General features: G+C 30.3%; 1 protein-coding gene across 4 annotated transcripts; it reads right to left on the bottom strand.

Moving 5' to 3' along the window:
- Positions 1–8,185: 8,185 nt before the first annotated feature.
- LOC108456883 (auxin-responsive protein IAA9-like) lies at positions 8,186–12,042 on the bottom strand. 4 transcript variants are annotated; one of them, XM_017755616.2, is made up of 7 exons: positions 11,771–12,042; positions 10,663–11,124; positions 10,390–10,583; positions 10,090–10,316; positions 9,855–9,996; positions 9,203–9,264; positions 8,186–8,624 (listed from the first exon to the last, which is right to left on the bottom strand). In XM_017755616.2, exons 2-7 carry the CDS (start codon positions 11,071–11,073, stop codon positions 8,587–8,589), a joined length of 1,074 nt encoding a protein of 357 aa, XP_017611105.1. In that variant the 5' UTR covers positions 11,074–11,124; positions 11,771–12,042; the 3' UTR covers positions 8,186–8,586. The 4 variants fall into 4 exon arrangements, with proteins under 4 accessions (XP_017611105.1, XP_052885405.1, XP_017611106.1 ...); XM_053029445.1 differs by having other exon boundaries at positions 11,464–11,780; XM_017755617.2 differs by having other exon boundaries at positions 11,529–11,776.
- Between the last annotated feature and the right edge of the window lie 1,508 nt (positions 12,043–13,550).

Here is a 13,550-nt window from a genome sequence, read left to right as displayed (position 1 = left end):
AATATGAACCTCAACGTTCTTTAAATCATTTAAAAGAGTAATGAATTGACTGATGTGATCTCTAAGAAGCTTACATTTGTTCATGCGAAACGTAAATAGACGTTGTTTCAACATTAAAAGGTTAGCTAGAGACTTAGTCGCATAAAGAGTTTCTAACCTTTTCCACAAGGCAGATGAGGTCTTCTCCATCAATACCTCCTACAATACCGTATTCGCGAGGCACAACTGGATTGCAGACAAAGCCTTTTCATAAGCTCTTCCCATTCTGTTTTATTTAGATTCTCAGGCTTTTTCCCGGTAACAACCTTTCTCAAATCGGACTGAACTAAAATTGCCATCATCCGAACTTGCCACAAACTGAAATTTGTCTCACTATCGAACTTCTCAATTTCAAACCTTGTTGTTGCCATCTTTGAATGAGCTGATCTATGAAAATTGAACTAACTCTGATACCACTTGTTAGGATCGACCCGATTAAGTAACGAATAAAAAAAATAATAGAATAAATTAAGAAATTGAACACACAAATTTAACGTGGAAAAATCCCTCTAAAGAGGATAAAAAACCACGGGCAAAGATAATTTTACCATAATGGCAAAAGAACGAATAGTACAAAAGATGGAGATAAAGACTAAACCCCGAAAACCTGAAAACAAAGAACCCTTAAAACATAAATACAAAATTCTCTAAATGTGTTATGAATTCTAATCTCTAATTGGAGTATTTTTCTAAGATTGTAAAAGAGCCTATTTATAGACTAAATTTATAGGTCAAATAATAATAAAATAATCTAAACTAATCAGTGTTTGATTGAAACAGGTAAACAGAATTTAACTGAAAGATTATTTTTTAAATTTGATCGAAAATAGGAGTTATATTTAACACAACCCCTATTATATTTATTTAAAAATAATACGTGATCACTCTCAATTTATTAACCTAATTTTTCTTAACCCGATTTTCGAGATGTAGGAGCAAATATTTTAGCATACATAAATGCTAATAACATTTCTTCGATTTACAACTACTCTATCATCATCATCATACATCTTTATTGAGCTTTTCTTCACTCATGATTCACAACTGTCATGAGCTTATTTGCTTAAAATCCCATTATTTTTGTGTCTCTTTGGCCCATTTGGCAGGCAAACCAAGAGGTGGTTCAGTTAATGGGGGGCCGAATTCTAAAAAATAGTAGCAATAAACTTTTTGTCTAAAACTCTGCTGATTCCCCTTTTAGCTACTTAGCCAAATAGATGTAACCCTTAGCCTAACATGGGAAAGGAGGTGCCTAGATTGCCATAAAAAGAACACTTTAAACACATTTTCTTACTTTAACATGCCTGTAATGAGAGTTCTAGCTACTTCAATTTCTTAAATCAATAAATCCAAAACTCAAAACCCCTTTTCCTTTCGGCTATTCAACTTTTTGGGTAGTTCATGTTTTTTTGATATACATGTTGTCATAATCTTGAAGTTAAAAAGTGGTCTACATCCAATTAAAATTATGCCCTAATTATTGAGTTTATAAAGTCATAAGGGACAAGTAAGTGTGCCCCTTGAACTCAAATACTAATTTATATTATGAGCAAAAGTATTATAGAGATTCTTATATTCGGAGTTAGATTGTATTTTGTCTCTATTAAAAAAAAATTAATTTTTATACGTTAGATCAAAGAACAAATTGATCATTCTATTATAAATTTCATCCATTTTTTCTATTAAAAACTAGCCTATGTGTACTAGCATGAGGTACGCACCATGTCTAATTGTCTAGTTATTCTATCAGCCACTCTAATTTTTTAGTAGAAATGGATAAAATTTTTAATATAAAGGACTAATTTACTCATTAATCTAACATATAAAAATTGATTTATTCATTTTTTAAGTAAAGATAAAATATCATCTTACTTCTAATACAAAAACTTTTATGATGCTTTTATGATACTTTTACCCTATATTATCTTATTAACAAATCAACTAATAACGACTTCAATACTTATCCCTTAAACAATGTCTCGGATTCAAGTTTTATATGAAAAAAATACCACTACGAGAACTTTACCCCATTGGTTAGAGGTGAACAGTGAAGATTGGATGTGACTATTGAATATCTATCTTTGAATGTGGTTGGTAATGGTGTGCATGCTTGAAAAGTTGCTTTAGTTGATGTTACCAGGCTAGTATGTATTTCCACTTATTATTTTTCATTGTTTTTAATTCGTCTTTTAGTGCTTGCGTTTCCAATCTTCTAACAGTAACCTTTGAATTTGTCACTATCTAAAATCTGAGCAGTGGGGTTTCAATTTCCAGTTTACAAACTTGAATACATCATAAAATTATACCAAAGCAATAATACTTTGAACAAATCATGTGGAATTGTTTTTAATTCAGCCGTAGCAACTGTTAACCATGTTCTTGGTTTTTTTGGATCACTGTCTTAACTATATTTATGACTAACCCTGTTCCATTATTGTTCTACAAAATGTCATGTCTGAAAGTTGCAGTCCCAAAGCTAATGGATAGAGTTGAAATTGAATGGAATTTGGACATTACCAGATAGCTTACATTATTGTTTATTGTGCATTAAGAGTCAAAGCAGGCATTATGGAATTTGTTAGTGGGGGGAATTAAAACAAACCAAGAATTTGCCCTAATATATCATTGTTTAATGAACTTTGCTAACCACTTCAACTTTCATTTAGGATATTAAGCTACATAATACCCCACTTTCAATAACTTGTTTGACTAGAAAATTTCATCAAAATTATTGAATATAAATTTTGATTTTATTCGATTATATATATGAAATATAGATTTTATCTTGGTTCATATATCATTAATATTGTTATTAATATGTCAAAATAATTATTTCATGTACACTCAATAAAATTGACCTATTACATTTACATGTTAAATTAAAATTTATGTACAATTTTGAGTTTTAACTCCTATTATAATGCTTTGAAAAATAATGGATGGGTGGAGATGGGGAGGTGGTCTACATTTTTGTTGCAGATGATAAAAAAGCAGAGGATAAATGGATATGGGATTATAAAATTATGCACTAAAACCAAACTTTCATCAATCTTGAATGTCATATGCTTTACTTTTTAAAATTATTTTACAATTTTTTTTTGGCATCTTTACTAGCATAGAATGGGTGCTTTTTATCTTTGCCATTCTTTGCTGTTATATATCTTCTGCAATCTCTCAGTCATCTGCCAATATTTCAGGAAGATAGTATCCATAGATGGAATGGGCAAAGATATGGAGGCAGGTCATGTTGTTTTGGTCCTTTCAATAACCTCTACTCACACTGAATCTCTATTAAATATGAAGTTGGGTTAAGTGAAGTTTTTAAATAGAAAATAAAGTCTTTTTAAAATTATTTATTTTTATCTACTCAAAAATTTGCTTAAAAAATTGAATTCCTTATTAATTAACAATTGTTCATGAGTGTTTTATTATTATTATAGAATTTAACAGTATTAATATCATGGAGGCGCTTGTATTAAGAGTCAAATTACATTTTATCCCTCTATTAAAAACTGGGCAAATTAATCTTTATAAATTAGTCATTCTGTTAAATTTTTTATCTATTTCTATTATTAAAAACTAGTCTCCATATATGAGCATGGAGTACGTGTGGCACTCTATATGTAACTATCTAATTATTCTGTTAGCCACATTGGTTTTGAACAGTAGAAATGGATAAAGTTTTTAACAAAAAGAACTAGCTTACTCTTTGATCTAACATGCAAAGGTTAATTTATCTATTTTTTAAATAAATGGGACAAAATACAATCTAAATCATAATACAAAGACCTCTATAGTACTTTTATCACAATTAGATTCATGTAATGATTAATTAATGTGAAGTCAAAGAAAATTATTTCAATCCATTTGTAAACGATAAGTTTAAGACTTTGGCATCAACTTTCCTTTGAAATTTCGAACGCTCCTCAAAGTACAAACTCCGACATCGCTCATGTTCCAATAGCGTTCCTCCTCAAAAGACTATCAGCAAACTACATAATTATTAGATGATAAAAGGGAAAGAAAAAAAAAAGGTCAATGAGAGTGGATATTACAAAGTGCCAAAAGAACATATACATTATTCTGAAAAGTTAGTAGGTAAAGGTGAAAGGGAATGAATATAAGCAAAAAGAAAAGGGACCAATAATACAATTTTCAAAAGATGTGAATTTTCAGAATTATTCTTTGTATGGTAGTTAGGACCAAATACATTTTTGTAGTTTTGGTGTGTAAGACAAAATTGCACCATCATTGCTCTTTGGCTTTCATTCCCCACAAGCTTTATTTTTCTTGAATCAAAAGATGTGTATAAAATGGTCAAGTTATGCAATGAATGAGGATTTTGACTAAATATTGAAGTCTTTTTAAGCTTTAATGCCTACTGAAGAGAAAAAAATTTACTAGTTTTAGCATTACATGATTAAAGGAAATAAAGAAAAAGATGACCCAATCCAGCAAAAAGGCTGTTTTTTAATTTTTGTTTAGCATTGGAGCTGTCCAATGTTAGGCTGTAAACCAAAGAAAAAGAGAGAAAAGGCAAATAATTATCTTGGTGGGGTGAATCCCAATAGTACATAAATCATTCAAAAATATGAGAAAAGGGTTTGCTCCAAAATATAAAAAACTAATCTCCTTAAAAAAAATTTAGAGTTATTTATTTGAAAGTAAGTAATTAAGGATAATTTATCACGATATTAATATTTTTCAATCAATTATACATAATTTTGATTGATATAATAATAAATTTAACCCTCGATTTTTACATATTTATTAATTTGGTCTTGATTCTAAAAATTCAACAAATTTACCGTCAACATTTACAAAAATAATGTGGGCTAAATTAGTTGAATCATTACCAAATTGATAGAATTTGTAAATTATGAGAACTAAATTTGTTATTATACTAGTCAAATTTATGTAAAATTGATGAAAAATATTGATGGTGTGATTAATTGTCCTTAGTTGCTCACTTTCAAAATAAGCAAAAATTAAATTGCTCTAATTCTTTAAGAGAAACCAATTTATTCAATATCAAAATTAAGATGGATTGAAAAAGTTTTTCTACTACAAATATAATAAGTTTTTACATGGTGTCAATTATGATGAGATCTTTTACTATGTGATTCAGTATGATTCAAATTATTCTTAACTTTTAGATAATAATAAAAACAAAGAGCATATCAAAATTCTATCAACCATTGATGATATCAAATGAAGAACTCTCTTTTTACCATCACGATTTAATTAATTGAGAGCGTAATAGTACGGATTATTTTTCAACAAAATCTCATTTTGCTCACTTTTGATCGAATAAATTTAAATAATTTGATTAATAAGAACGATAGAAATTCTCATAATAAAAGCTGTAAAAACAACCAGTTTTTCAATTTCCTATGCAAATGATGTAATGGGGAAGAGAATTTGTAAAAGTAGACGAAAATGTATGAGAGTTTGACAGAAAGCTCATTACCTCAGCAAACAACAGCTCTCTTCTCCAACTAAGTTGGCCCAATACAAAAGGTGCTTTGCATCCTTCACCTTTTCACAGCTTTTTGTTTTTCTTTTTGTCCAAATGAATGAACTTTTTTTTAGGGTTACAAGCTCAACTCCTTTTTGGTATTTCAAAAATAACATAACAGTGAATTTTGTCCTTTATTTTTCAAGGACCTTCATTTCATAATACTAACCTAATTTCTTTTTTTACTTTCCTTTTATTGTTATTCAATTTGAGAGTTTATTTATTTTGTTACGATAGAAAAAAGTACATCCACAGTTTAAAAATTTCTTATATCTGTGAAGCCTTGTTGAGAGACTTTCTATGCCTGTGAAATTTTACTCAAACTCACCATGTTGCAACTCCACTTTTGTGCTTACAATTTTACATTCATGGCAATTAAATAATGCAAATTATAATATTTTGTCTGCTTTTACTTAATTGTTGTTAATGGTTGTGAGAAATTGAACGTCAATAATAGTAATGTAATGTAAAAAAAAAATACAGAATTTTACGTGGAAACCCTTTCTAAAAAAAATCATGGATAAAAGAGAAGAAAACCATGGGCAGAATTTTATAGTTTAAAAATCTTATTCTAATCAAAGTCTAATAGATGTAATGCAATAAGATTAAAACACCTTATTCTAATCAAATATCAAATAGAGGAAGTACACTTCTATACAGATTTCACTTGTGTAGCCCTCAGCCTTTGCCCTTGTAGAACCTCCTATTTTGCAACTTGTATTTTATTTTAACAAGAATTTAAGCCACACAACTTTAACAATGGTCATTATCTATTCTTATTTTGCGATCACAATTTCATTTAAGCCCAACTACATATCTTATCATTGATTTTGATGATGCAAATATAATACTTAATGTCAACATTATAGTAATTAAGTGTTTTGATAAATTTAAATTTTAAATGCTGAAAATTAAATTTTGAATTTTTATTATTAAATTTTATAAGCGCTAAATTTATATTAAAAAATTATTTGGTAAATTAATAAATATAAGTCTTGAATATAATTAAATTGTTTGATAAAAGTAAATATTGATTTATAAATGATTATTTTTTAAACCTTATCAATATAATATTTTATACTATTTTAGATAGTTTTGGACAAAAGATAAATATGTTAATTTAAATATTTTTTTCTAAAAAAAGTAATTTATTTCAATTTTTAAAGCTATCAACCTACTTATCTTATTCAACATTTTTTAAAAATAATTATATTAAATAAAAATTAAAATAATTATCAAACACATTTAAAATATTAAATATTCAAAATTTTCATTGAAATTAAACATTAAAATACCTTATTAAAATCAGAGTTTATTTTTCAAATTAAAACCTGATTAATTTGGATTAAATTTCAAGAATTTTAAAATTAAATTAAAAATTCATTACATATGTTTTAATAATTGGTTATTTATTAAACATTAAAATACTTAAATATTTTATTTTATTATTTAAGTTTTAAGTCATTTCCTAATTAATATTGAATTGATTTTATTGTTATAATTTCAATTTAGATTTTAAGTCATTTTAAGTGATCGAAGTTAAGCGTGAGTCAACAATAAAATGAAGTAATGATTAAGATCTATTGTTAGTACCTTAAATATCATAATTGGGTAAAAGTATTATGAAAACTTCTGTATTAGAGGTCGAATTGTATTTTGCCTTATCTACTCACAAAATGAGCAATTTAGTAACCTAATCCTTCTGAAAAATCACATTCATTTCTACAATTTAACATTGATCTCTATATATCAACACAAGATACGTACATGTCAATTTTAACGACACAAATAAATAAAAATTTTAATGAAAATAACTAACTTGCTGTTTAATATAATATATAAAGATGAATTTACCCATTTTTAAATATAAGAAACAAAATATAATTTAACTTCCAGTATAAAAACCTTCTTAGTACTTTCACATCATTTAAATATCATTATCGATACCTTATAAATATCAAGATTCATACCCCGTTAATGTAATTCTCGTCCTCGTAACACCCTAATGAGAAGGTTTAAACTCTGTTAATGTAATTCTTATTCCCGATTTGTAACTTGACTTTGTAGCAATAAAAAAAAGTTTATAATAGCATAGATTAACATAGATATAACCAAAATCCACGTGCATAGGGTGAAAGTGTTGTAACTAGTGAAACTGTGTAAAATATAGAGCAAAAAGGACAATCTGATCTGATAATAAAGACAATGTGGCACCGGCAGCTCTTTTCTCAAGGTCAAATACCATCAATGGCAAACAATATGTACTTAGCCTTCACCTTAGTCCCCACTCCCCCCTATTTTTACATTGTTTATTCTGAGCAGACCACAACAATGATGCAGTGTCTCACATGCTTTGATAGGGCTACTTCCCGACAACCATATCTTAAGTGCTGCCATTATCTCTATTGTTTATATACCAGTCTTTGATATCCAATGCATAATGAATGCTGAAATTAATTCAATATTTCCTTTAGCCCCGACCACTTTCCGGATCTTCTTTTGATGGGGTTGAATTTAGCTGAGTATAGCAGCATACTCAGAAAACCATGTTTATATTAAGATCCGGGTCGAATCGGGACTTGATGTAACTACAGGACAAAAAAACATGCAAGCAAGTCACACACTGTATAGATAATATGTCGAGGTCTTTCATCATTCAAACACGCACCATAAAAGTTCAACAAGCAATGCACTTTACAAACTAAAAAGATCATGCTTTGAAACAGGGACTCGTTCGGACTCATGACTGATAGAATCTTAAAGTTACTCACAAACGCTAGGACTAGGAAGGTTTTATAACTTAATGTAGACTAACAGGTTTATTCGCTACAAACACCGACAAATGGTTGTGCCTACAATGGGAATTTCTAGTTCTTGCTTATAGCGGTAGCCTTACGCACTGGATACGACTTTTTTCAGTAGAACAAAAACAGGCTTACATGATGATCTCCTACCCACTCCAGCATCATGTCATCTCTTTCAGAAATAATAATCTTCGGTGTGTGGGAAAAGATCATGTATGATGGTAGCTAGTTCCGGTTCCTGCATTTTTCCATGGCCCTCGGAGCTGCTCACAAAAACAAAAGGCTCCATGTAAGCAACAAAATTTATAGGTATGGGCAACAGTTAACATGAACAGGCATCATATGGTCTAGACAAAATAAAGCTCTTCTTGCCAGCCCTCATAGTAAGATGATTGAGCACAGTTTATGCTTTGTTTGTTATGACAAATGATGGCCCTTTTTCAGAATTGAGAGACCCTTTAGTCAAACTTGGTGAAGCAGTGATTCTGGCAGACTTTCTATTGAAAAGTAATAGCACTTGGTGATCTTGAAAAGGACATGTAGGAGATCCCACAATGTGTTATAATAACTTTAGATATTAGTATTTTACTTATCCTGAAGGGGCAAAATAAAATTAAAACGGCATTATTTCCTTGCATTTGTTTTGAGCTTCTTGTGATGGTTTGGACCTTTAGATGTCCAATTTATAAGTTTAGACAAATACGCGTAGGATATTTCTCATACTGTGAACATGTATGTTAAACATTTCATTGGAACAAGATGTAAATTATTCAAACTGGTTCCTTACTAGCTCATGGCATGACACTAAGTTAAAGGATAATAACCATATAAAAGTATTTACCGAGTCCAATGGCATCAGAGCTTTTCATGATCCTCAACCTTTTGCAGGTGTCAGTGAACATCCTGAAACAAGTACAAATTTTAGGTACAGTGAACAGCCATTATTTGAGTACTAAATTAAACACTAATAAGCTGAATCATATATATACACCAATATTCTGGTAAGGAACTTAAGCCAAATGAAGTGAAAGAAATAAACAGACAAATTAGTGATCAAGCCAATGTTTCCATGCATGCTCAACATTATTACGCAATTTTCACAGGTGCTAAGGAACAAGGGTTCCATCCCGTTTTTCAAGAGCTTCCATGAAATTCTGATAGATACCATATTATAAATAGCTTGCGCCTAGATCTTATTTGTATATCTTACAGATTCTAATAAGCTCCTAGCAATTTTTTTTTAGTGTTCAAGACAGATCAGAAAGCTTAATAGCAAAACAAAATTCGTTTCACACCTTGCTTTAGAAGATTCCACTTCTTTCACTGCAATCTGTATACCATACCCAGTAAATGACTGGCATTTTGCTAAATGTTGAAACATACATTCTTATAACCATGACTTAATAGCTAGATATGGATAAACATAATAATCAAACTGGAAAGAAGCACAAAATGAAAAGCAAAGACATAAAAAGGGAAGGATTAGAGCTTACTCCCATGGAACATCACCCACAAGCATCCAGTCACCATCTTTATCCTCGTAAGTAAGAACATATTCTGATCCATGAAGTAGATCCTTGAGCTTGCTTTCGCTCAACAGCTCCCTGCCCGAGGTTCCATGAGATCCATACTGACCTGAAATTCATAGTTATATAGCAGTAACTGGATCTATGCAAACAAAGTAGTATGAATAAGAGCAGCTTATGAAGTACATGCATAATAGCTCACCTATGGTAAAACAGCTGAACATCTTCTCAAGTGCAGAAGACAGCTCCTGATATTTAGTGTAGTTTTTCAAGTCTACTTTCCTCAAATACGGAGCACCATCCATGCTAACCTTCACAAACAAAGCACCAGGCCTTGCCTTTCCATCGACTTCATCAGTGTTCTTCGAAGCCGAGGACAATGAGTTCTTCCTAAATGATCTGATAGGTGGCCAACCTACAACCTGTGCCCTGCAAGTGGAAAGGATCAGATAATCTTCTCATGGTTATGCCCCAAAATTTTATTACAAAAACCCATACTTACTTGTTAGCAGGTGCTCCGCTGTTATTGTTTGCAGATGCATTGGGATTAGGCCTGATCTTGTCAGCAGCATGAGGCCTGTCATGCACCACGTTTTGGCTTGTGATTTCTTTTGCTTTCATTGATTGAGCCCCGAAGTTTGAAGAAGGCCTAGGTGACAGCATAACATCAACTTTTGAATCAGAAAGAAACTTGCCCTGCAACAAAGATTAAGAACTTTCCATGTTAAACTCATTAACATTAGTCTCGCAATTCATCAATAGCAACAATTCTTACCTCTGAGAACCCATCCATTGCATCAGAGAACCCTCTTTTATTCCCTGAAACAACATTCTTCTGTGATGCAAAGCAGTGACCATCACTTGAAGGATGCAAAGGGAAAAGCGGCTTCTCATCAAGCTGAGAAGAACTTAACAAGCAAAGTTCTGGATTTCTTTCAGGCGACTGCAATCCAGGAAGTCCGAGCCTAAGCTCAGTCGCCTTTAGATTCAAACTAGCCTTTCTTTCCTCGGACGGAGGGGAAAAAACAGAGCTATCCACTGAAGAACAATCAGACAAGCCCATGTAGTTCCGTTCCTTCAATTCAGCACTATTCTGGCACACACTTTCCATTGAGCCTGAAGAACCGAGTAAAGTAACATTGCTCTGAACCCCTTCCTCCTCCACGCCAAGCAGCGGCGGAGACATCAGTAATTATAAAAAAACAACAAATAATAAACACCCTCAATACTTCACAACCTGCTCATTTTAAAGAGAAACAAAATTTAAGAAACAATCAATTGAACCAAAAGCTGCATATATACAAACACAGTGAAACATATGATTAACTATTGACCATCTCCAATCAAATTAAACAACAAAAACTTTCAAATATAGTGTTAAACACAGTGAAACTTATCATTAAATACCTTTTTTTTTTCTTTTAACAAAATCCAGTGAAATAGTTAAGTTCTTGTAACTAAAAGAAGCATAAATTAAACCATAATATATATAAAGATTTCGGATTTGTATTAAGAGTTGACAACTGTAAAATGCATGAAAAAAATAAATAAAATTAGAACACTAAACCGTACGCACGCGCCAAAAGGGGAAATAAGAGCAAAAGAGTGTTTTTTTTTTTAAAGAAGAAATGATAGTACTACATTAAAGAAGCTTTGTAGGGTTGTAACATGTTTGGTTGCTGAGAAAAACGGTGAGAAAGAACTGGAATTTAAACTTTCAGCTTTTAGAGCTTAACAAAGAACAAAAGATTCCTGCATTTTTTTTTAGCTTTCTCAGGAAACAAACACCAGCTAACAAGAAAGAAAGAGCCCAACACAAATTTTTCTCTTAGAAACAGAGAGTAAAAAAAAAAAAGGAGGATAAGAACAAATTACAAAGATACCTGATTCAATTGGTGGATGAGAAATTGCAGAAGAAAATCAAAATCTTTGAAATTTGTTCAAAGTTTAATTTTTTTAAAAATACGTTTATGTGTGATTTTTTTTTTTTAATTTAAAAGAGAAAGCTAAGGACCCTCCATTCGTCACAAAGTAACAAAAGCTTATTTGCTGTTGGATGTGAAACTCTATGCTTTTAAAAATCAAACAAAACTTTAAAATTTATAAAATAAATTTACTTTTGTCTCACCAGTATATATATATATATATATATATATACTTCTGCCCTGCTTTTAGCTCAATTTTTTTTATTCTGTTTTTGGTAACATTAACTTCATTTTAGTCACTTAATTTCAAAAATTTACAAAATAAACATTATATTATTCTAAAATTTTTATTTTAAGTCACTAAATTATTTGAAAATTATTAATTAAGTTATTAGATTGTTAATTTTTTTAAAAGTTCGGTTAGTGAGTTCTAATAGATGATTTGATGATCGGTAGGATGGATTAGTACCCATTGACGAGTAAAAGAACATGCATTAAATCTAAGTTAATCTGGCACAAGTGTCTAAGATCGAAGAAGAGAACTGTTTAGATTTTGGTTCGTAAACTCATGACGTTTAAAGTTATTTTATCAAAAAGAAAATAACTATAGAAGAAAAGTGGAATGAAAGTTTTCGATTGGTGCAGGCAGTGTAGGAAAAAGAAAGGCTATATAACAGCAATTTTAACAGCTTTCAATTGACATTCAAAGTAGTTTTCATAGAAAAGAAAAGTTGAATGATTAAAACATAAATTTACTAATAATTTAATAACCTTAAGTGAAATTTACCCTTTTGTCATTTTATTTTAGTTGTCCGCCGAATATTTCGAGGAACCGCATATCAACGGTTATTAACTGTTGATTGATTTAACCCGAGCCGTTGATCTTTTTTCTCTGTGATGGATCATTGATGAGGGGGTTTGACCTTCCGTTGGCCCAAATTTTCATTAGCGTGCATTCTAACAATTTTTTCTTAAAAAAAGTTACAAGCATATGCATAGGGTAGAATCGTAAATGATGAGACCTAAACTTAAGCCTTTAAAATCGAGTCCTTAATGTTTATTAATTATGCCAAAACCTTGCTCATCTAAAATACTAAACATGTTAGAGATTATTTTAATCTTCGTATTTTATGAAACTCGAAAAGTTAATATGTATGTTTGTAAAAACATAAACTTAAATTCGTTGATTTTTTATTTTTATTTTTAAGGTTTAATAACACTGTCCAATTAAATTAATTATTTTAACAAATTAAATTAAAGAGACTAATTTATCTGTGTTTTGTGATCAATGAAAATTAATCATTTTAGAACTCACGGTCTTGGTGGGCATGTATTCTTATCCTGGACATGGGTTCGAACCCACCAAGATCAAATGATAAACATTTCCTTTGTGGTTAAGTGCTTTCTATAGTTTGAGAACCCGTTAAGGCTCTTCTCAAAGTTAAAGAAACAATACTCAAGGCTAGAATCAAGCATTGACACCTCGAATACAATATATCTACTATTCTAAAATCCCAATGAATTACTCAATAAAAAGGTATTTTAAAAATTTATTCCCAAAAAATCCCTAAATAAACATAAAAATTACATATGTAATTTACTATCAATCTATAAAATACACACCTCATTATATCAAAATATAAAGAAAGCAATTGATGGAAGGTTTAATTATGTATGGATTGAGGGAAAATGTCATCTCTTTCATTATGATGTTCCCCATAAGATATTGATCATAAGT

The sequence above is a fragment of the Gossypium arboreum genome, chromosome 6, assembly GCF_025698485.1.
Source record: "Gossypium arboreum isolate Shixiya-1 chromosome 6, ASM2569848v2, whole genome shotgun sequence".
NCBI lineage: Eukaryota > Viridiplantae > Streptophyta > Magnoliopsida > Malvales > Malvaceae > Gossypium > Gossypium arboreum.
The sequence above is the reverse complement of the archived record's forward strand: the minus strand, read 5'-3'. Positions and strand labels throughout refer to the sequence as shown.